This window comes from Eschrichtius robustus, chromosome 11, assembly GCF_028021215.1.
Source record: "Eschrichtius robustus isolate mEscRob2 chromosome 11, mEscRob2.pri, whole genome shotgun sequence".
NCBI classification, from domain to species: domain Eukaryota; kingdom Metazoa; phylum Chordata; class Mammalia; order Artiodactyla; family Eschrichtiidae; genus Eschrichtius; species Eschrichtius robustus.
This window is the reverse complement of record NC_090834.1, coordinates 63,361,496-63,386,372: the sequence shown is the minus strand read 5'-3', so window position 1 is coordinate 63,386,372 and position 24,877 is coordinate 63,361,496. Positions and strand designations below refer to the sequence as shown.

Sequence of the window (24,877 nt, the reverse complement as noted above, 5' to 3'; positions counted from 1 at the left end):
CATATTATGAATTTAGCCTTTGACTTATATTTGACTTTGAAATTAATTCATTCAGCAGACATGTGAGCAACTGCTGTGTGCCAGCCTCTGGTGAGACTGTATATACAAAGCAGAGGAGTTTTATGTAACTTCTATCCTTCAGGCACATACAGTGGAACAGAGTCAGTCACACAAATATTATACTAGCTCTGGACACAGCCTGAGACAGAGCTTTTTAAAAAATTGGTTGTTGTAAACTGCATTTTTCTTTTATGGCCTTTGGATTTGGGGGAGCACATTCATTCTATAGATATTGCCTTTTTAGATCATGAAAGCATCACTGCTTGCTGATGAAGAAGACGTAGATATGGTCCTGGATCAACGCTTCAGTCGCCTTCCTTCTAAAGCAGATACTTCTCAAGAAATCTGTTCTCCCAGGCTCCCCATTTCAGCAACTCACTCATCAAAGTCCCGTTCATTAGGTACTGTAAAAGATGCTCTTTTGCAAGAAAGCTGTAAAATCTGGCTTTTCACATATCTTCTTCTAAGCGGAGTCGACTTATGTAGCAAACAACTCCCTAAAGGCATATGACGTAATGATGCCAAGCAGAAATGTACTCTTATAAATGTACCTGTTAGGTGGGGCCAGTTTTTAAAAAACATGGTCATTGGTGCAGATGCAGAAGTTGTATGGAGAAAAAAAGCATTTGTTTTGTTGGGGGGCATGTTTTTATTTGCTTATGAATGTGGGTTAGACAGTAAGCTCAGATTTCCTAATTTTTATCATACCTTAGAGGAATCAGCAAGTTGTCTTGCTCTGTACTCTTTTTGTGCAGTTCTGACACTATCCTTATTGCTTTCTAGGGGCAAATGCTGCTTCTTATAATGTGCAAAACTTTTCAGATTTCTACCTTTCCCTAAACCTTCCCCAATTCCCAGGACAGCAGTTACCTGTTACATTTTAAAGCTTTTCTTATCTCTCCTAGTGGGCTTGTAACTATGTGGGATTGGAGGTAGAGTATTGATATCAACAAAGGAGTTCAGCAGGTGTAATTTCAAAACATTTTGAAAGCCAGAGGAACTACCAGGAAGAGATTTGTTATGTTGCCTTAAAAACTAAATGTTTATTTTTCAATTCTTTTGAGTACCCTAATTAACTTTCCTTTTTAAAAATACTTTAATAAATAAAGCATCAGTTAAACATTTATAGCAAGCTTTTCCGTAATGAACACTACATGAAAATCTCATACTTCAGTAACTAACTCCTTGCTTTAGACAGGAAATACATAAAATTGGAAAACAGGCAAAAATGACAAGAACTATCCTTCTGAAAGGCATATATGCAATCACAAGATGCCTCTGAAAGGCATATATGCAATCACAAGATGGGTTTCTGAAAGGCATATATGCAATCGCAAGATGGGTTTCTGTTTTCTTAAGTCTAACATTGAGCACTGGAGTGGTATGAATTTGAGTTTTGATCTTACCAACTTTTTATATTGACGGAGAAATGTTACATTTGGCATTCTGATAAGGGCATGAGCATTGGTGTCAGACTTAGCTGGGTTTGTCTCTCAGTCCTGCCACTTAGTAGCTTTGTGGATTTGGACAAGTCACTTAACTGAGCCCAGTTTTCCCATCTGTAAAGTGAGGACTGTAATGTTCTTCATTTAAAGTTATTGAGGGATGAAATGAAACAGTGTATATAAATGGCTTATATAGAGTCTGCTGCAGATAAGTGCTAGATAGTTTTTTTAAATAGTAGTAGTAGTAGTAGTAGTAGTAGTTGTGTTATTAATGTTGTTATTGTTGGTGACATCATCATCATTAGAATTCCTGCCTTGATTTCCTGTGTGAAAGAGGAATTTCTGTAGAATCTGATATAAGCTGCTCCTGGTCATCTATATCTGATTTAAGTAGCTTAATAAAACTATAATTTCAGCCTTGATGGTTGTTGTTGTTCAAGAATCAATAGACTGTATTTTCTAATAGTCTTTTTTTTTTCCTTATTTTAGTAGGTGGGTTACTACAATCAAAATTTGCAAGTGGAACTTTTCTTTCACCAGGTGCCTCTTTACAAGAGTGTCGCACTCCCAGAACATCGTCATTCATGAATATTGCATCCACATCCCCTTGGTCTGTCCCTCCACCCCTGACCTCTGTGTTTACGGTGCCCAGCCCAGCCCCTGAGGTTCAGTTGAAAACAGTGGGTACACGCAGACAACCAGGCCTAGTTCCTCTTGAAAAGTCTGTCACCTATGGAAAGGGGAAGCTCCTGATGGACCTGGCCCTATTTATGGGACGCTCATTTCGGGTTGGTTGGGGCCCCAACTGGACTCTTGCTAATAGTGGAGAACAGCTGAGTGGCCCTCAGGAACTGGAAAATCATCAGATCGCTGATTCTGTGGAATATGGATTCCTGCCTAATCCAGTAGCTGTTAAATCGTGAGTCACGTATCCTTATGCTTTTTGAGAAGGGCAACGTGGTAGGTGAGAAAAAGCTTTTCATCACCAAGAGACCCAAGGTCAGGGCCCTGCTTTGTGATCTTTCTAGATATATTCTTAGCACAATTTTATTTGTATAATTAAAAACTAAAATGATTAATAGCTCCATTTGTACCATCAAGGTATGAAGAGTATAGAATAGTTATCTAATGGTTAAACTTTAGTTGGAAAAGTAACAGACTCAAAGCTAATGCTGCAGCATTCCTTGAGTTTTCATCCTTTTTATTGCATTAGTCATTTTTCTATTTTCTCACTTAGATATTGGTAATTTCTTCATAAATAAGGTATATTCTCATTAAAGCACATTCCCTGTATCTTAGACTTAATAAGGTAAATGTATGAACTGTGGATAATCCATAACACAAGTATTTGGAAATAAGATGACATCTGATAATTATACATGTTATATATCTCTACACGGTTCCCACCATTAATATTTACATATGTGTGATTATAGTTCTGTATATACTTTATATACTATATATTGCTGTACTGATTTTATATATATATATATATAAATATATATAGTGTTCTGGTAGTTATTACATAGTATGCATACAGTTTTTTGTAAAATTTGTAACCTTTCTCTATTTACTTTTCATAATTGTAACAAACTGTGCTATCTTTACTACAGATTAAGTGACTATGATCACCTATTATTACTAGTTTTTAAAGTTGATTTTGAAGAAATAAAAAAACAACAGCATCTCTTGTCCCTCACAATTAGGAATATTGATCCTAAACCCAGGTTATCCATGATGTCGTGATATTTTAGAGGTTGTTAATGTCAGTCTTAAAAATTGGATCAAGGCTGGTCAACTGTATGCTCATCTTAATTGAGAGTCAGTTCTTTAGTATCTGTAAGCTTAGCCTCATGACTTTTGATACTGGTAACTCATAACTTAATGAGTTAAGTATGGTTTGAGAAACGGGCGTCCCACAGTAGCTTTTGACCATTGGATTTCATAGTATCTATATACATGCAGAAGCCATTTCCAGGTCCAATTGTACTGACTTGGGATTCTGAATGCATGGGTCAGGGGTAGTTTGCTCAATATATATCAAATAAGTTCATTATAGTTTGATACTAGGAAACAAATTTTCTTTAAAATCACAGTGGAATGTTTTGTGTCCTATTTTGTAATTATAAAAAGAAACAAAGGTTTCATTGTAGGAAAATTCTACCATCTGTCTTTTCTATCTTATTTGTTATTTTCCCTTGTAGCCTAACTGAATCTCCATTCAAAGTTCATTTGGAAAAACTCAGTTTGAGGCAAAAGAAGCTGGATGAAGACCTGCAATTATACCAGACATCTCTGGAGCTTAAATTAAAACATAGCACTGTCCATGTGGATGAGCTGTGTCCTCTCATTGTCCCCAATCCGGGAGTTGCTGTCATTCATGACTATGCAGATTGGGTTAAGGAAGCATCAGGAGACTTATTGGAACCACAAAGTGAGTATGGACTATACTTCTAACCCTTGATGCCCCAGGAACAGGAGTAGGAGCATATGTTCATAGGAGGACACAATTTCCTTGTGCCAGTGTAGTGGTGGATGCCTGAGCTTGCACTTATCTGTAGTTGAGTTGGGATGAGCAAAATCTCAAGCAGGAAGAAATCACATCATTGTTTATCATTACTCTTATGCCCCTGTTCAAAGGAACTGTAGCCAGTCACATCCCATGGATTTATAAAATTAGATCCCTTACCCCACCCAGAGAACATAGGGAGAGAGAGATCCTACCTAAGTCCTACCCATTCTTCCATGTCCAACTCAAGTCCCACTTGTTCTTCCCAACAGCTTTGGTGGTTATAACTTCCTGACCTCTCTCACTATTACCTCTCTATAATGATTCTGACCATGTTTTTCTGAACCAATACTTCCATAAAGGGCTTTTCTAATTTGGGCACTTACTATTTCAAGTAGTAGAAAAATTACATGTTTCACACAACATTTCACATCACTTTTATTGAAAAATGGGGACTATTAGAATGTTCCATACCACACGTTTTGGGAATTGTTTGTTCATTTCTTTGTGTTTGCTATAGTTGTCTTATCTCTTCAAATACATGAGTCATCTTCCCAATGCATACTTGTAAGTAGCTTAAGGTGGTAAACAGTGCTTCCTTTTTGTTTTCCTTTGTGAGGGGCAATATAGCATTAGTGGTTAAGAGTATAGAGTTGGACTCCAATTACTTGAGTTTGAATCCTGGCTCTGTTACATCTTGCCTGTAACTTTGAGCAAGTCACTTAATGCTCTGTACCTCAGTTTCCTCATCTGTAAAATGAAGATGGTAACTATTGTATAGTTATGTTGTGTAGATGAGAGTTGGTTTACTCCTAAGTGCTTTGAACAGTATCATTTAGGCTCACTAAAATGTTAGGCTGTGCCTATAGCAGATAATAATCCCTCACAAGTTTTCAGAGCACTTCATATTTCTTAAAGCATTTTTTTGAACAGAATTTGATCAAATTAGAGGATTTTTCTCTTATCATTTGAGACTATATGTAGCCATAATTAGGCTAGAGGAACCTGTATAAAGGAACCTGGAGTTATATTTGTTATGTAAGTACCATGGATACATGGAGTGAGCAGGCAGTCATACCACACACTTCTGGAGCTTGTAAGAGACAGGTGAGTGAGGTAGAGAAAGATTCAGGGAAATCAACTTGAGTTGTTGTTTGGGGTATTTATTAACTTATGTATTTTTAATGCAACATTAAAGTGATCCCCTGTCTGTAGTTATTGTATGGCTTCATGTCATTGCATTATTTTCCTGTCCCTTCCTTAGTTGTGAAGCACTGGAGCCTAACATGGACATTATGTGAAGCTCTGTGGGGCCACCTGAAGGAGCTTGACAGCCAGCTGGATGAGCCCACTGAATACATTCAGATTCTGGAGCGAAGAAGAGCTTTCTCTCGCTGGCTGTCCCATACTGCTGCACCTCAAATTGAGGAGGAAGTCTCCTTAACCCGAAAAGACAACCCTGTGGAGGCTGTCTTCAGCTACCTCACGGGCAAGAGGATCAGTGAGGCCTGCTCCCTGGCCCAGCAGTCAGGTAGGGCATACCGTCCTTCTCTGCACCCCTGCCTACTTCCTACTCACTGTCCCTACCCCTTAATCGTGCGTTTGCCCTTGTCTTCTAACCCGAATATTAAGTATAAACTTCCCAGGAAGATGGCTGGTTCCTCCAGAATAGGTAGGGACTCTGTCTTCCAGTTTTCCTTTTTTTTTTTTTTTTTAATTTTATTTATTTATTTATTTATTTTTAACATCTTTATTGAAGTATAATTGCCTTACAATGGTGTGTTAGCTTCTGCTTTATAACAAAGTGAATCAGTTATACATATACAATATGTTCCCATTTCTCTTCCCTCTTGCATCTCCCTCCCTCCCACCCTCCCCATCCCACCCCTCTAGGTGGTCACAAAGCACCAAGCTGATCTCCCTGTGCTATGCGGCTGCTTCCCACTAGTTATCTATTTTACATTTGGTAGTGTATATATGTCCATGACACTCTCTTACCCTGTCACATCTCACCCCACCCCCTCCCCATATCCTCAAGTCCATTCTCTAGTAGGTCTGTGTCTTTATTCCCGTCTTGCCACTAGGTTCTTCATGGCCTTTTTTTTTTCCCTTAGATTCCGTATATATGTGTTAGCATACTGTATTTGTTTTTCTCTTTCTGACTTACTTCACTCTGTATGACAGACTCTAACTCCATCCACCTCATTACAAATACCTCCATTTCATTTCTTTTTATGGCTGAGTAATATTCCATTGTATATATGTGCCACATCTTCTTTATCCATTCATCTGTTGATGGACATTTAGGTTGCTTCCATGTCCTGGCTATTGTAAATAGAGCTGCAATGAACATTTTGGTACATGACTCTTTTTGACCTATGGTTTTCTCAGGGTATATGCCCAGTATTGGGATTGCTGGGTCGTATGGTAGTTCTATTTGTAGTTTTTTAAGGAACCTCCATACTGTTCTCCATAGTGGCTGTATCAATTTACATTCCCACCAACAGTGCAAGAGTGTTCCCTTTCCTCCACACCCTCTCCAGCATTTATTGTTTCTAGATTTTTTGATGATGGCCATTCTGACTGGTGTGAGATGATATCTCATTGTAGTTTTTGATTTGCATTTCTCTAATGATTAATGATGTTGAGCATTCTTTCATGTGTCTGTAGGCCATCTGTATATCTTCTTTGGAGAAATGTCTATTTAGGTCTTCTGCCCATTTTTGGATTGGGTTGTTGGTTTTTTTGTTATTGAGCTGCATGAGCTGCTTGTAAATCTTGGAGATTAATCCTTTGTCAGTTGCTTCATTTGCAAATATTTTCTCCCATTCTGATGGTTGTCTTTTGGTCTTGTTTATGGTTTCCTTTGCTGTGCAAAAGCTTTTAAGTTTCATTAGGTCCCATTTGTTTATTTGTGTTCTTATTTCCATTTCTCTGGGAGCTGGGTCAAAAAGAATCTTGCTGTGATGTATGTCATAGAGTGTTCTGCCTATGTTTTCCTCTAAGAGTTTGATAGTGTCTGCCCTTACACTTAGGTCTTTAATCCATTTTTTTATTTTTGTGCATGGTGTCAGGGAGTGTTCTAATTTCATACTTTTACATGTACCTGTCCAATTTTCCCAGCACCACTTATTGAAGAGGCTGTCTTTTCTCCACTGTATATGCTTGCCTCCTTTATCAAAGATAAGGTGACCATATGTGTGTGGGTTTATCTCTGGGCTTTCTATCCTGTTCCATTGATCTATATTTCTGTTTTTGTGCCAGTACCAAACTGTCTTGATTACTGAAGCTTTGTAATATAGTCTGAAGTCAGGGAGCCTGATTCCCCCAGCTCCATTTTTCGTTCTCAAGATTGCTTTGGCTATTCGGGGTCTTTTGTGTTTCCATACAAATTGTGAAATTTTTTGTTCTAGTTCTGTGAAAAATGCCAGTGGTAGTTTGATAGGGATTGCATTGAATCTGTAGATTGCTTTGGGTAGTAGAGTCATTTTCACAATGTTGATTCTTCCAATCCAGGAACATGGTATATCTCTCCATCTATTTGTATCATCTTTAATTTCTTTCATCAGTGTCTTATAATTTTCTGCATACAGGTCTTTTGTCTCCTTAGGCAGGTTTATTCCTAGATATTTTTTTCTTTTTGTTGCAATGGTAAATGGGAGTGTTTTCTTAATTTCACTTTCAGATTTTTCATCATTAGTGTATAGAAATGCAAGAGATTTCTGTGCATTTATTTTGTATCCTGCTACTTTACCAAATTCATTGATTAGCTCTAGGAGTTTTCTGGTAGCATCTTTAGGATTCTCTATGTATAGTATCATGTCATCTGCAAATAGTGACAGCTTTACTTCTTCTTTTCCGATTTGGATTCCTTTTATTTCTTTGTCTTCTCTGATTGCTGTGGCTAACACTGCCAAAACTATGTTGAATAATAGTGGTGAGAGTGGGCAACCTTGTCTTGTTCCTGATCTTAGTGGAAATGGTTTCAGTTTTTCACCATTGAGGACAATGTTGGCTGTGGGTTTGTCATATATGGCCTTTATTATGTTGAGGAAAGTTCCCTCTATGCCTACTTTCTGCAGGGCTTTTATCATAAATGGGTGTTGAATTTTGTCAAAAGCTTTCTCTGCATCTATTGAGATGATCATATGGTTTTTCTCCTTCAATTTGTTAATATGGTGTATCACATTGATTGATTTGCGTATATTGAAGAATCCTTGCATTCCTGGGATAAACCCCACTTGATCATGGTGTATGATCCTTTTAATGTGCTGTTGGATTCTGTTTGCTAGTATTTTGTTGAGGATTTTTGCATCTATGTTCATCAGTGATATTGGCCTGTAGTTTTCTTTCTTTGTGACATCTTTGTCTGGTTTTGCTATCAAGGTGACGGTGGCCTCATAGAATGAGTTTGGGAGTGTTCCTCCCTCTGCAATATTTTGGAAGAGTTTGAGAAGGATAGGTGTTAGCTCGTCTCTAAATGTTTGATAGAATTCACCTGTGAAGCCATCTGGTCCTGGGCTTTTGTTTGTTGGAAGGTTTTTAATCACAGTTTCAATTTCAGTGCTTGTGATTGGTCTGTTCATATTTTCTATTTCTTCCTGGTTCAGTCTCGGCAGTTTGTGCATTTCTAAGAATCTGTCCATTTCTTCCAGGTTGTCCATTTTATTGGCATAGAGTTGCTTGTAGTAATCTCTCATGATCTTTTGTATTTCTGCAGTGTCAGTGGTTACTTCTCCTTTTTCATTTCTAATTCTATTGATCTGAGTCTTCTCCCTTTTTCTCTTGATGAGTCTGGCTAATGGTTTATCAATTTTGTTTATCTTCTCAAAGAACCAGCTTTTAGTTTCATTGATTTTTGCTATTGTTTCCTTCATTTCTTTTTCATTTATTTCTGACCTGATCTTTATAATTTCTTTCCTTCTGCTGGCTTTGGGGTTTTTTTGTTCTTCTTTCTCTAATTGCTTCAGGTGCAAGGTTAGGTTGTTTATTCGAGATGTTTCCTGTTTCTTGAGGTAGGCTTGTATTGCTATCAACTTCCCTCTTAGCACTGCTTTTGCTGCGTCCCATAGGTTTTGGGTCGTCGTATCTCCATTGTCATTTGTTTCTAGGTATTTTTTGATTTCCCCTTTGATTTCTTCAGTAATCACTTCGTTATTAAGTAGTGTATTGTGTAGCCTCCATGTGTTTGTGTTTTTTACAGATCTTTTCCTGTAATTGATATCTAGTCTCATAGCGTTGTGGTCGGAAAAGTTACTTGATACGATTTCAATTTTCTTAAATTTACCAAGGCTTGATTTGTGACCCAAGATGTGATCTATCCTGGAGAATGTTCCGTGAGCACTTGAGAAAAATGTGTATTCTGTTGTTTTTGGGTAGAATGTCCTATAAATATCAATTAAGTCCATCTTGTTTAATGTATCATTTAAAGCTTGTGTTTCCTTATTTATTTTCATTTTGGATGATCTGTCCATTGGTGAAAGTGGGGTGTTAAAGTCCCCTACTATGATTGTGTTGCTGTCGATTTCCCCTTTTATGGCTGTTAGTATTTGCCTTATGTATTGAGGTGCTCCTATGTTGGGTGCATAAATATTTACAATTGTTATAGCTTCCTCTTGGATCGATCCCTTGATCATTATATAGTGTCCTTCTTTGTCTCTTGTAATAGTCTTTATTTTAAAGTCTATTTTGTCTGATATGAGAATTGCTACTCCAGCTTTCTTTTGATTTCCATTTGCATGGAATATCTTTTTCCATTCCCTCACTTTCAGACTGTATGTGTCTCTAGGTCTGAAGTGGGTCTCTTGTAGACAGCATATATATGGGTCTTGTTTTTGTATCCATTCAGCCAGCCTGTGTCTTTTGGTGGGAGCATTTAATCCATTTACATTCAAGGTAATTATCGATATGTATGTTCCTATTCCCATTTTCTTAAATGTTTTGGGTTTGTTATTGTAGGTGTTTTCCTTCTCTTGTGTTTCTTGCCTAGAGAAGTTCCTTTAGCATTTGTTGTAAAGCTGGTTTGGTGGTGCTGAACTCTCTCAGCTTTTGCTTGTCTGTAAAGGTTTTAATTTCTCCATCGAATCTGAATGAGATCCTTGCTGGGTAGAGTAATCTTGGTTGTAGGTTTTCCTCCTTCATCACTTTAAGTATATCCTGCCACTCCCTTCTGGCTTGCAGAGTTTCTGCTGAAAGATCAGATGTTATAACCTTATGGGGATTCCCTTGTGTGTTATTTGTTGTTTTTCCCTTGCTGCCTTTAATATGTTTTCCTTATATTTAATTTTTGACAGTTTGATTAATATGTGTCTTGGCGTGTTTCTCCTTGGGTTTATCCTGTATGGGACTCTCTGTGCTTCCAGGACTTGATTAACTATTTCCTTTCCCATATTAGGGAAGTTTTCAACTATAATCTCTTCAAATATTTTCTCAGTCCCTTTCTTTTTCTCTTCTTCTTCTGGGACCCCTATAATTCGAATGTTGGTGCGTTTAATGTTGTCCCAGAGGTCTCTGAGACTGTCCTCAGTTCTTTTCATTCTTTTTTCTTTATCCTGCTCTGTAGTAGTTATTTCCACCGTTTTATCTTCCAGGTCACTTATCCTTTCTTCTGCCTCAGTTATTCTGCTATTGATCCCATCTAGAGTATTTTTAATTTCATTTATTGTGTTTTTCATCATTACTTGGTTCCTCTTTAGTTCTTCTACGTCCTTGTTAAATGTTTCTTGCATTTTGTCTATTCTATTTCCAAGATTTTGGATCATCCTTACTATCATTATTCTGAATTCTTTTTCAGGTAGACTACCTATTTCCTCTTCATTTGTTAAGTCTGGTGTGTTTTGACCCTGCTCCTTCATCTGCTGTGTGTTTTTCTGTCATCTCATTTTGCTTATTTTACTGTGTTTGGGGTCTCCTTTTCACAGACTGCAGGTTTGTAGTTCCCGTTGTTTTTGGTATCTGTCCCCAGTGGCTAAGGTTGGTTCAGTGGGTTGTGTAGGCTTCCTGGTGTAGGGAACTAGTGCCTGAGCTCTGGTGGATGAGGCTGGATCTTGTCTTTCTGGTGGGCACATCCACGTCTGGTGGTGTATTTTGGGGTGTCTGTGGCCTTATTATGATTTTAGGCAGCCTCTCTGCTAATGGATGGGGCTGTGTTCCTGTCTTGCTAGTTGTTTGGCATAGGGTGTTCAGCACTGTAGCTTGCTGGTCATTGAGTGATGCTGGGTCTTGATGTTGAGATGGAGATCTCTGAGAGATTTTTGCCGTTTGGTATTACGTGGAGCTGGGAGGTCTCTTGTGGACCAGTGTCCTGAAGTTGGCTCTCCCACCTCAGAGGCACGGCCCTGATGCCTGGCTGGAGCACCAAGAGCCTTTCGTCCACACGGCTCAGAGTAAAAGGGAGAAAAAATAGAAAGAAAGAAAGAGGCTATAATATAGTGAAGTAAAATAAAGCTATTGTAAAGCAAAGCTATACAGACAAAATCTCACCCAGAAGCATATACATATACACTCACAAAAAAAAAGGAACAGGGGAAAAATTAATATATCCTGCTCCCAAAGTCCACCTCCTGAATTTGGGATGATTCGTTGTCTATTCAGGTATTCAACAGATGCAGGCACATCAAGTTGTTTGTGGAGTTTTAATCCGCTGCTTCTGAGGCTGCTGGGAGAGATTTCCCCTTCTCTTCCCTGTTCGCACAGCTCCTGGGGTTCAGCTTTGGATTTGGACCCGCCTCTGCGTGTAGGTCGCCTGAGGGCGTCTATTCCCCGCCCAGACAGAACGGGGTTAAAGGAGCCGCTGCTTCGGGGGCGCTGGCTCACTCAGGCCGCGGGGAGGGAGGGGTACGGAGGAGGCGGGGCGAGCCTGCAGCATCAGAGGCTGGCGTGACGTTGCACCAGGCTGAGGCACGCAGTGCGTTCTCCCGGGGAAGTTGTCCGGGGATCACGGGACCCTGGCGGTGGCGGGCTGCACCGGCTCCCGGGAGGGGCGGTGTGGAGAGTGACCTGTGCTCACACACAGGCTTTTTGGAGGCGGCAGCAGCAGCCCCAGCGTCTCACGCCCGTCTCTGGGGTCCGCGCTGATCGCCGCGGCTCGCGCCCTTCTCTGGAGTTCGTTTAGGCGGCGCTCTGAATCCCCTCTCCTTGCGCGCGGCGAAACAAAGAGGCAAGAAAAAGTCTCTTGCCTCTTCGGCAGCTGCAGACATTTTCCCGGTCTCCCTCGCAGCCAGCTGTGGTGCGCTAACCCCTTCAGGCTGTGTTCACGCCGCCAGCCCCAGTCCTCTCCCTGCGATCCGACCGAAGCCCGAGCCTCAGCTCCCAGCCCACGCCCGCCCCGGCGGGGGAGCAGACAAACCTCTCGGGCTGGTGAGTGCTGCTTGGCACCGAGCCTCTGTGCGGGAGTCTCTCCGCTTTTTCCTCTGCGCCCCTGTTGCTGTGGGATTCGCGCTGTTAGCTGCGGCTCACGCCCGTCTCTGAAGTTCGTTTAGGCGGCGCTCTGAATCCCCTCTCCTCGCGCACCAGGAAACAAAGAGGGAAGAAAAAGTCTCTTGCCTCTTCGGCAGCTGCAGACTTTTTCCCGGGCTCCCTCCCGGCTAGCTGTGGTGTGCTAACCCCTTCAGGCTGTGTTCACGCCGCCAACCCCAGTCCTCTCCCTGCGATCCGACCGAAGCCCGAGCCTCAGCTCCCAGCCCCGCCCGTCCTGGCGGGGGAGCAGACAAGCCTCTCGGGCTGGAGAGTGCTGGTCGGCACCGCTCCTCCGTGCGGGAACCTCTCCGCTTTGCCCTCCGCACCCCTGTGGCTGCGCTCTCCTCCGTGGCTCCGAAGCTTCCCCCCTCTGCCACCCGCAGTCTCTGCCCGCGAAGGGGCTTCCTAGTGTGTGGAAATCTTTCCTCCTTCACAGCTCCCTCCCACTGGTGCAGGTGCCGTCCCTATTCTTTTGTCTCTGTTATTTCTTTTTTCTTTTGCCCTACCCAAGTACGGGGGGAGTTTCTTGCCTTTTTGGAGGTCGGACGTTTTCTGCCAGCGTTCAGTGGGTGTTCTGTAGGAGCAGTTCCACGTGTAGATGTATTTCTACTGTATCTGTGGGAAGGAAGGTGATCTCCCCAGTTTTCCTTTTATAACCTTAAACTTTAAATTTTATTTATCTATCTATTTATTTATTTTGGCTGCGTTGGGTCTTCGTTGCTGTGCGTGGGCCTTCTCTAGTTGCTGTGAGCGGGGGCTACTCTTCGTTGCGGTGCACGAGCTTCTTATTGCGGTGCCTTCTCTTGTCGTGGAGCATGGGCTCTAGGCACGTGGGCTTCAGTAGTTGAGGCTCGCAGGCTCTAGAGCACAGGCTGAGTAGTTGAGGTGCACGGGCTTAGTTGCTCCGCAGCATGTGGGATCTTCCCGGACCAGGGCTCGAACCCACGTCCCCTGCATTGGCAGGCGGATTCTTAACCACTGCGCCACCAGGGAAGTCCCTAGAATTTTTTTATTGCCTCAAGCCTTTGTACTTAAAATTTTTTATTAAAAGAGATACTGGGGCTTCCCTGGTGGCGCAGTGGTTGAGAATCTGTCTGCCAATGCAGGGGACACGGGTTCGAGCCCTGGTCTGGGAAGATCCCACATGCCGCGGAGCAACTAGGCCCGTGAGCCACAGCTACTGAGCCTGCGCGTCTGGAGCCTGTGTTCCGCAACAAGAGAGGCCGTGATAGCGAGAGGCCCGCGCACCGCGATGAAGAGTGGCCCCCACTTGCCACAACTAGAGAAAGCCCTCGCACAGAAACGAAGACCCAACACAGCCATAAATAAATAAATAAATAAAATAAATAAACCCAAAAGTTTAAAAAAAAAAAAAAAAAAGAGATACTGGACTCTAGAGAGTGAAAGACTGAGCCGTTTTCTTTATATCATACATTTGTTTTTCCTCTAGGTTTGAGTTTGCCATTTCTCAGTGTCATTATATACTGTTTGCTAGTTGGGCATGTTTACAGTTATGTCATCTCAGTTTTCACTATAGACCTTTGAATCAAATGATACTTCCCTCCATTTTACAGATGAGGTGCCTTGTGTAGGGTCACAGAAATAATAGTAGATCTGACACTGAACTCTGTGTACTATACAATCTATATGTAATTAGTTTAAGCTACAATACTTTGAAGATTTTCTACCCAAGCCAAAAACGGTAAGTTCTTGATCAGTATTTTAGCACTACTGCAGAGAGCAGTCAGAGGTTTTTCTTGAGGGCCAGAAGAAATAAAATAATGCCCCCAAGTGTTTTCCCAAGTCTATAAATTCTCAGTATCACTGGAGAACTGTTTCTCTTGTAGGTGATCATCGTCTTGCCCTTCTTTTATCCCAGTTGGTTGGCAGCCAGTCGGTCCGGGAGCTGCTTACTATGCAGCTGGTAGATTGGCATCAGCTCCAGGCTGACTGTTTCATCCAGGAGGAGAGACTGCGCATCTTTGCCCTCTTGGCTGGAAAACCGGTATTTTCCTCTTTTCTCATAAACTTACATAAATTTTCTCATAGATTCAGGATTGCTTGAGGTTAAGGCAAAGAGCTATCTTTGTAAATTGTACACTATTACATATAACTAAGCAACTTGTATTTAACTTTCAGCAGAAATATTTTCAAATTATAAACGTACAACATGTACATTGTGGGGAAGAAGTACTGGTTATATAGAAATTAAAATGTTAGAATTCACCATATCCCATATCATAGTGATAAACAACGTAATTCATTGTCTGTCTTTCTAGACGTATTTTAAGTCTATTTTGACATATATGTGTGCATATTTACACTTGTTATATATTCAAATAAAATGAATTATATATAGCAGTTCTGCAACCTTTTTTTTTTAACTTACTGAATATGATCATTTTTCATGTTGTGTGGCCTCTCTTTTAATAGCCACTTCTCTTCCATTTTATGAATGATGTATCATAATTACTTTAAGCCAATTTTCTTGCTGCCTACCCATTTTGCTTGCCATCTTAAAGTCAATTTCCAAAAATGAAATCACTGATCAGAATTTATTCACATCTTAAAGTTGGCAGCTGTGGGCAATGAGTGGTTCTCACCTCTTCTCAGCACTTACTGTCTAAGTCCACCCTATCACCTGCCACCAAGGGACTGTGTATTTTATATCTGGATCATTAACACTGCTATTTAAATCATTTAGAATCAACTTGAATAAGTGAGCAACATGCAGGCCTGGCCAGTAACAAGGTAATGTATAATGTAGAGCTGTGATGGTGATTTTGTCTCCTGTAGGTATGGCAGCTCTCAGAGCAGAAGCAAATCAATGTGTGCTCACAGTTGGATTGGAAACGGTCCCTGGCTGTCCATCTTTGGTATTTGCTCCCACCAACAGCCTCCATTTCCAAGGCACTCAGCATGTATGAAGAAGCATTTCAGGTATATGTATGCAGTATAGCCGAGCAAGAGTCCTGGTAGGATTTCTGTTTTTGCCAGAAAAGTACTACAGAGAAAAAACCATCAAATCACATTTCATAATACTTTTTCCTAACTGCTTTTTGAAAAGTACCATAGAATTGAAATGGACACAGGAAATCTGATGGGAAACTTCTTCAAGTTTCTGCTTCTATTTTGTTTAATACGATGAGTTTCCACAATTTATTTTCTTACTGCTGTTTTCCTGCCTCAACATTGGAGGGTTTTTCTTCATTCCTAATGCTGTCTTATTCCTTCAGGAATTCCCTGAGATACAGCCTGACCTCGTGTTTAGTATAGCCCCAAATTAGCAGGTCTGAAATTTGCCTCTAAATATCACTATATTTCATATTCCTTGTCCATTTGGAGGTTAAAGGATTATTAATGTTTTTAATGCCATTATTTGGTTCTTTTCTTACTGTTCATTTTTATTGTCTTTGATATCATTTGCCAGAATTACCAATATTTGTCAGGAAAAAGAGAACACTAAAAAAAACTGAGTGTAATAAGAATTGTGGCAAGAAAGGTGGTGGGGTTAGTGAGAGCTGTCTGAGGTCTTTGCCAGTCCATTGAAGGCAGGTGGAATATGTCACTGATCAAAATAAGTTTAAAATCCTTGAAACACTCCTTTAGAGGATGTCACACCATTCTTAATACACATCTGAGTTAACTGAGACACAGTAGAATCTAGTGAAACATACTAGCAGCTGATGTATTGTTTTATCAAATTCTTAACTTCAGAATACCTCTGAGGGTGACAGATATGCCTGCTGCCCACTTCCCTCATACCTGGAGGACTCTGGCTTTGTGGTAGAGGAGGAGCAAGACTCACAGAGACCTCTTCAAGATGTCTGCTTTCACCTTCTAAAACTCTATAGTGACAGGTAAATCAGAGCCATATGTTACAGTCACTCGAGGGTTCCATGAGCCCTAGGGAGTCCTTTCCCTTTTATATGTGGTCAAATTGCCGTAAGTCTATATAAGTTACCAAAATATAACTTACAGTAATTGAGTGCAAAGAGCATGGGAACTGGAATTAGAAATCTAAACATTCACATTTTAAATCAACTATACTTAAATGAAATTGTTTTTTAAAAATCTAAAAATTATTTTAATCAACTTTAATGAGATACAGTTTTACACATAATGAAGTGTGTGGTTTGATATGTTTTAATGTAATCTAACTACCATCACTATCAAGGTAACATTTACATTACCCTCAAAAAGTTACCTCATGTCCCTTTGCAATCAGTCCACACCACAGACAGCTACTGACTGACTTTTCATTACTGTAGATTAGTTTTGCTGTTATAGAATTTTATGTAATTGGGATCATTCTGTATGTTATCATTTGTGCCTGGCTTCTTTTTCTCAGCATAGTGATTTTGAGATTTATCCATGTTAATATGTATATCAGAAATTTATTTATTTATTCATTTGTTAATGGACAGTTTTCTTGTTTTGGGCTATTAAGAATAAAGCTGCTATGAACATTTGTATCTAAAAATGTTTGTATCATTTTGCATTCCCACTAAGATCTGTAATTAATTGCTCCATATCCTCTTCAAAACTTGGTATTGTCAGCTTTTAAAATTTTACCATTTTAGTGGGCACATAGTGGTGTGTCATTTTTGTGTGCTTAATAATAAATTAATATAATGTATTAACATGCTATTATATCTAATCAGATAATCAAAACTATCCCAGAGCTATCTTTTTACCTTATCAGAAACACTGAGTGGTTTTCTCCAGTCAAAAGTATTAGCTCACATCTCATTTCATTTCTTTAAATACTTTCTTTTAAATTAACTATATTAATTACAGAATAATACAGTCTTTTATTGTGGTAAAATACACATAATTAAAATTGTGTTTTAATTTGCATTTCCCTAATGCCTAATGGTGGCAGGCATTTTTTCATGTGCTTATTTACCATCTATCTATATATCTTCCTTGTTGAAATCTATTTGAAATCTTTTGCCCCCCTTTTTTTAATAGGGTCGCCTAATAATTCTTTATTGTGTTGTAATAGTTCTTTATATATTTAGGATGCAAGTCCTTTATTATAAATGTGTTTTTGCGATTATTATCTCCCAATACACAGGCACAGAAGTTTTACATTTTTATAAAGTCCAATTTATTGAAGTTTTTAAACTATAAAATCAGTTTCTTTAATAGATACAGAGCTGTCGAGGTTTTCTATTTATTCTTGAGTCAGTTTTGTTCATTTGTTTTTCCTAAGGAATTTGTCTGCTTCACCAAAGTTACCAAATTTATTAGCATAAAGTTCTTTATAACATTTCCATATTCTTTTATTTATTCATTCATTCATTCATTCATTTTTGACTGCGTTGAGTCTTCGTTGCTGCACGCGGGCTTTCTCTAGTTGCGGCGAGCAGGGGCTATTCTTCGTTGTGGTGCGCGGGCTTCTCATTGTGGTGGCTTCTCTTGTTGCAGAGCCACGGGTTCTAGGCACGCGGGCTTCAGTAGTTGTGGCACACGGACTTAGTTGCTGCGTGGCATGTGGGATCTTCCCAGACCAGGGGTCAAACCCGTGTCCGCTGCATTAGCAGGCAGATTCTAACCACTGAGCCACCAGGGAAGTCCCTCCTTTTTCTTTTTTAATGTCTGTAGGATGTGTGGCTGTGTCTCTTTCTTCCCTGATATTGGTATTTGTGTCTTCTCTCTTTTTCTCCTGATTAGTCTATCTCCAGCTTTTGGTTTCATTGGTTATCTCTATTAGTCATCTAGCTCAAAATGAATCATAAACCTAAATGTCAAACTTAAAACAATAACCTCTTAGAAGAAAATCTTTGCAACTGTGGGTTAGGCAAAGATTTCTCAGATACCAAACACATAATCCATAAAACAAAAAATTGATAAATTGGACTTTAACAAAATTAAAAACTACTACTCATTAGACAGACTGTTAAGAGAATGAAAAGATGAGCCACAGATTGGGAGAAGATACTTGCAATTCATATATCTGATAAAGGACTTTTATCCAGAACATGTAAAGAACTCTCTGAGCTCAATAATAAGAAAACAAACAATCCAGTTTAAAAATTGGGAAAAATATTTAAAGGGATGCTTCACCAAAGAAGACCTACATATAAAGCCCATGAAAAGTTTTTATCAATAGACATCAGGGACATGCAAATTAAAGCCATCATGGGATGCCACTACCCATCTATTAGAATGGCTAAAAATTAAGACACCTGTACCAAATGTCATCATGGAAGCGGAGCAATTGGAATTCTCAACACTGCTGGGGAAAAATGTAAAATAATACTGGCACTTGGAAGAACAGTTTGGTGGCTTAAAAGTTAAACATACGGCTACATACATTCCACTCCTAGGTATTTACCCAGGAGGAATGAAAACATATGTCTATTTATATGTTGATAGCAGCTTTATTTGTAAAGGTCCAAAACGGGAAACAACCCAAATTTCCATCAACAGGTGATTAGATAAGCAAATTGTGGTACATCCGTACAATGGAATACTATCTCAGCTGTAAGAAAGAATGAACTGTTGATAACATGCAACAGCATGGTGAATCACAAAATACTTTTACTTATTTTTGAAGCGGTGAGAAAAAAAAAAATACTCCCAAAAATGTACGTACTGCTTGATTCCAATTTATGAAAAACTCTGGAAAATGCAAACTAATCTATAATGATAGAAAGATCAGTGGTTGCCTGGGAAGGGTAGGTGTAGGGAGGGGCAGGAGAGAGGGATCACAGAGGGACTTAAGGAAACTTTTGGAGGTGATGGGTATGCTTGTTATCTTGACCTTGGTGGTAGTTTCACAGGTGTATATATATGTTTAAACTTATGAAAATTGTACATTCTAAATACGTAGTTTATTGTATGTCAGTTTTTTAATGTCAAAAAAAAGAAAAAAGGAAGAGGAAGAAAAGCATATATCTCAAAGTGCCAGAAATAGAGAAACCAAAGCCTGAATGAGATAATAAAGCATTCTTCTCATGTAAGGTAGAACTGCTATGACTAAAACCCTTACATAAACTGTAAGGAACTGCACTGTATAATGGCCGCTATTCTCATAAGACTACTTTAAATTAATTTTTAAATTTAATTACTCATTCACACTAGCCATATTTCAAGTGTTTAATAGCCATATGTGGCTAGTGGCTATCTTATTGGTCAAGGCAGATTATAGAACATTTCCGTCATCACACAGAGTTCAGTTTGACAGCACCAGTCAAGAAAAACTACTCATTACTTGGGGAGGTGTTAGGAACTTGTAAAATGTCTGGGATCTTAGGTGAAAGGGAAAGGTTTTGGTTGGTAATCAAAGCCCAGATCTTTAAAACTTGTTGCTGCTGTGGGATCTTAGTTCTTACTGTTCTTATGGTCTGGGACTTGGAAGCTAAGAACATAACACATAAACTGGTCCAGAATCTTTGAAGTCCCTGGGCTCTCAGCAGAAAAAAAAGTGAAAGTCTGTAGGGAGACTTTCAAACCTGTATTTCTATATGAAGAATAATACCTACTGTAGACAAAATCAAAAGTAAGATTTACAAGCCATAGAAGAAAATAACCATCATTAAGACTGGTTAGCTATTGGGACTTCCCTAATGGTACAGTGGTTAAGACTCCACACTCCCGACGCAGGGGGCCCGGGTTCAGTCCCTGGTCAGAGAACTAAGATCCCACCTGCCACTGGGCAACTAAGCCCGTGCGCCGCAACGAAGACCCAGCGCAGCCAAAATAAATGAATAAATAAATCGGAATTTAAAAAATTAAAACAACAACAAAAAAGACTAGTTAACTGTTCAAACAAACAGGTGAAGTAGCATTCCAGCAACTTCAGATAGTAAAACAACCTAAAAGATACTAAATAACTTATATATATATTTTTTTTTTGATATATCTTTATTGGAGTCTAATGGCTTCACAATACTGTGTTAGTTTCTGTTGTACAACAAAGTGAATCAGCCATATGCATACATATGTCCCCATATCCCTTCCCTCTTGAGCCTCCCTCCCATCCTCCCTATCCCACACCTCTAGGTCATCGCAAAGCACCGAGCTGATCTCCCTGTGCTATGCGGCTGCTTCCCACTAGCTAACTATTTTACATTCAGTAGTATATATATGTCGATGCTACTCTCACTTCGCCCCAGCTTCCCCCTCCCACCCCGTGTCCTCAAGTCCATTCTCTATGTCTGCATCTTTATTCTTGCCCTGCAACTAGGTTCATCAGTACCTTTTTTTTTTTTTAGATTCCATATATATGCGTTAGCATATGGTATTTGTTTTTCTCTTTCTGACTTACTTCACTCTGTATCACAGACGCTAGGTCCATCCACCTCACTACAAATAACTCAGTTTCATTTCTTTTTATGGCTGAGTAATATTCTGTTGTATATATGTGCCACATCTTCTTTATCCATTCATCTGTTGATGGATACTTAGGTTGCTTCCATGTCCTGGCTATTTTAAATAGAGCTGCGATGAACATTGTGGTACATGACTCTTTTTGAATTAACGTGTATTTTTAAAATGGTTAAGAAAAGTAATTGATACTACAGTGAAAGAATGGAAGGGAGAGAGTTGTGAAGACTCCCTGTACCAGGATGGTAAAAATAGACCAAACAAATACCAGCAAACCTGGTAGAAGAGCCACCAAAGAGAAGGTGTCTTGGTTTTTGGTAGATCGGTAATGTGGCTGAACCTAGAGGAGGAAGACTATAAGGCTTATGATGCTTCTGCTCCCGGGTGCCTGCCTTTATTGTTTTGTAAGCTGTAGCTGAGACAGTTGACTCGTCCAGTACGGGTGGTCTGCTGGCTGGGTTTGGTAACTCTCAGCACATTCTCCTTTGCAGACATTATGATCTCAACCAGCTGCTGGAGCCTCGAAGCGTCACAGCAGATCCTTTGGACTACCGCCTAAGCTGGCACTTGTGGGAGGTGCTGCGGGCTCTTAACTACACCCATCTCTCAGAGCAGTGTGAGGGTGTGCTGCAGGCCAGTTATGCTGGCCAGCTGGAAAGTGAGGGGCTCTGGGAGTGGGCCATCTTTGTCCTCCTGCACATTGACAACTCAAGGTGAGTGAGAAGCCATCAAACACACTGGTTGCATCCAGCGCTACAGGGCAATGCCAAAGGAATCAGTCTCTTAGGGTTCAGTTCAGCAAGTAAGTGTTTAGAATGTATTTTTGGGTCCAGCCTTGTGATAAACCTTAAGACAGTTCAACCTGCAGCCCAGACTGTCTCTGTATTCATGTGGACACGTTAGAAAGAAGATTGCCTTTGATTAAGTGCCAAATTGTGCTATTTATCATAAGGCCTCCCAGTAGTCTGAGAAGGGAGAAGAGATCTCTGTGAACTGCAGAATCTCTGAGTCTCTCTAGAGGTAAGATTCAAAGTACGTGTAAAATTGGTATAGCAAATAATTAAGTGGGAAGGAAAGATATGCCTGGGTGGGGAAACCCCATTAACTAGGCACAAATTCCTTGAATGTGGCATGTTTAGAATTATGCAGAAATAGTGCTGTCTGAGTTGGATCTGTGGAGTAATGGTTGGCAGGGAGGGCCCCTGCTTTTTCTTTGCTGGCCCTTCCCTTTCCATCCACCCACCCCTATCCCTCAAGTTTGATAGTGTTGTATTTACCTATTTACCAATACAATCTTGCTTAGATGTGTAATGTTTTGGTTCTTTGTCCTGAACAAAAACCAGAGAAACACCTTTGCTCCGTGCTTTGAATGAGGTGAAGTTGGAGGTTTTTTCTTAATGGTAGCATCATGGCATAACACTAAGAACAAAAACATTTATATAATACTTTGTTATATAATGCTTTTATATATCTTTATACGCTGTTGCAAGTACTTTAAATATATTAACTCGTTGAATGCTCATAATGAACCTATGAGACACTCTTACTGTCTATTTTATAGATGAGCAACCCAAGGGATAGAGAGATGAGGTAACTTTTGTTCAAGGTCACATAGCTACTAAATGGCAGAGTGAGCCTTTCAACTCAAGACACCCAGAGTCTGTGCTCTTAATCGTTGTACTATACTATCTGTCATGTCGTAGGGCATGGAAAGAAGTTGTTTTGTAGTCAGAGCTTTCTAAATTCTGGCTCCACCATGTACTCACTTTGACCTAAGGTAGAGCTTACTTCACTTTTGACTTTGAGTAAAGACACTCTCTAGACCTCAGTTTTTAAAATATTAATCTCTATTCAAAGGTGACTGTGGAATTAAAAGTGTAAAGCATCCAGCACAACCTTACTTTTAAGGAATTTCTCTTTCCTCTTGCTCCTTACCAGGAAACAAAATGATCCCAGAATTTTCCTCTGAGTTTATTTAAACACACTCATGGAGAATTTCACGTGGTAAAAGGCTGGCTGATGGGATGATTGATGATTGGCTGTGGGAAAGCAGATCCTATTTCCTAAAGGGGAGGAAAAAAGGAGGCAGTTGTCATGAGATTGGGAGTCCTTTGAAAAACCTAGGAGTTGAGAAAAGAATCTAAGATGAGGAGAATAGCTTAGATCTGAAATTAAAATGACTGATCCTTTGGCCCAGACAAAGAAGGACTCTATTTAAGTGGCCTTGAGAGCAGAAAGATTGAGTTTAGCCTAAGTCTAGCAGTAAAGAGAAAATGAATTAGGAAGGCTGATGACTTCTAAGGGAAAAAACGACCTGGAAGAGACCTTACGTTTAAAAACTACTTTGTTTTCTTGCATTGACCACGTGAGAGAGAGGGCAGGGAGGAGGTTAGGAATAAACTGCAGAGTGCTCGGTGGATCTAGAATTCCCCTATCCCAGTCCTTCATCTCCTGTTAGAGAAAGGAAACAAAGAAATGAGCCTACTGGGATGAACACACCCACACTACTATATATAAGATAGATAACCAACAAGGACCTGCTGTAGAGCACAGGGAACTCTACTCAATATTCTGTGATACCTATATGAGAAAAAAATCTAAAGAAGAATGAATATATGTACATGTATAACTGAATCACTTTGCTGTACACCTGAAACTAACACAACATTGTAAATCAACTATACTCCAATAAAATTTTTAAAAAGAAAAGAAATGAGCCGATTCAGGAGAAAACCTGTTCAGGGTAGTGGGCAACTTTCCCGAGTATTCGTTTTCAGACTTTTTTGACCATGAAAATATAATGTGCTTCTATTCTGTTTCATTTTAAAGATTAATGCTGGTGTGATAGCTTTTTAAGTGAAGTTTGAGGTGATCCACTAAGGGTCAGGACCTGCAGTTTAAGAGACTGCCTCACGGGCCACTGTGAGCTGTCTGAGGCAGCCTTCTCCATCAATGAGAATGAGATTTATCCCAACTGACCTTTCCTCCTATAGCATGCGTGAGAAGGCTGTTCGAGAGCTGCTTACGCGGCACTGCCAACTGTTGGAGACCCCTGAATCTTGGGCTAAGGAGATTTTCCTGACCGAGAAGCTTTGTGTGCCTGCTGAGTGGATTCATGAGGCCAAAGCAGTGCGAGCACACATGGAATCCGACAGGCACTTGGAGGCCCTCTATTTATTTAAAGCGGGGCACTGGAACCGCTGCCACAAACTCGTCATCCGACACTTAGCTTCTGGTGAGTGGTTCAGACTAGGGCCTGTGTCTCCTGGAATTACCCCCAATTCTTCCAATCTCTGAGCCCATGATGAGTCAGGCCAGAAATGATGATCAGAACAGGATATGGCAGACTTGAATCAGATCACACTTTGTAAAAGCTCTCTGTGCAGAAGATGCTTGGTAAGGGTGAGGGGCGGGGGTCAACAGCAATATTGTTACATTCCCATTTGCCAGGAATATTCTTGATATTCACTAATTATGTTAAGCTCTTTGTTTATTTAGGGAGTTTTATTCAGCAACACCAGAAATATCTGTTTGGGAAACTGAAGCCAGAAATTCTTCACGGTTTTCTTAAGAGAATGTCAAAATATCTACTGTAATTCTCAAGTCTGACCCAACATAATTTTCCCTTTCTTCCTGTCTTAGATCTTTCTGCCATGTCCTTCCTCTGTGCACTTTTGGTCAATATTTTGTTTCTTCAGATGCCATTATTAACGAGAACTATGACTACCTGAAGGGGTTCTTGGAAGACCTGGCACCCCCGGAGCGCAGCAGCCTAATCCAGGACTGGGAAACATCTGGGCTTGTTTACCTGGACTACATTCGGGTCATTGAAATGCTCCATCATATACAGCAGGTACCTGAGTTCCTTAAACCATGGCCTAGTTTCCCCTTTCCCTGGCCCACAGAGCCATAGCGACCTCCAAAGGCTTGAGCAACGACTTGAAAAACTCATTGGCAGAGATAGCACTGTCAGTGCACGAGGGATATTTTGATGAAGCTAATTTGATGTAGCTACTATGACAGCTCTATCAAAACTTTAAAACGTTTTTTGGTGCTTATTGCCAAGTAG

At 40.1% G+C, this 24,877-nt stretch overlaps 1 protein-coding gene across 3 annotated transcripts in view; it reads left to right on the top strand.

Moving 5' to 3' along the window:
- Positions 1 to 24,877, top strand: part of NUP98 (nucleoporin 98 and 96 precursor) — a 105,538-nt gene that overhangs the window by 78,415 nt on the left and 2,246 nt on the right. For 2 of the 3 annotated variants that reach the window (XM_068554172.1, XM_068554174.1), the window contains exons 22-31: positions 305 to 461; positions 1,995 to 2,424; positions 3,710 to 3,939; positions 5,279 to 5,545; positions 14,319 to 14,476; positions 15,268 to 15,411; positions 16,189 to 16,331; positions 21,300 to 21,521; positions 23,802 to 24,043; positions 24,507 to 24,661. In XM_068554172.1, coding sequence (XP_068410273.1) covers positions 305 to 461; positions 1,995 to 2,424; positions 3,710 to 3,939; positions 5,279 to 5,545; positions 14,319 to 14,476; positions 15,268 to 15,411; positions 16,189 to 16,331; positions 21,300 to 21,521; positions 23,802 to 24,043; positions 24,507 to 24,661 — 2,148 coding nt within the window. The remainder of the gene's footprint in view (positions 1 to 304; positions 462 to 1,994; positions 2,425 to 3,709; positions 3,940 to 5,278; positions 5,546 to 14,318; positions 14,477 to 15,267; positions 15,412 to 16,188; positions 16,332 to 21,299; positions 21,522 to 23,801; positions 24,044 to 24,506; positions 24,662 to 24,877) is intronic. The other variant, XM_068554173.1, reaches the window with a different exon arrangement.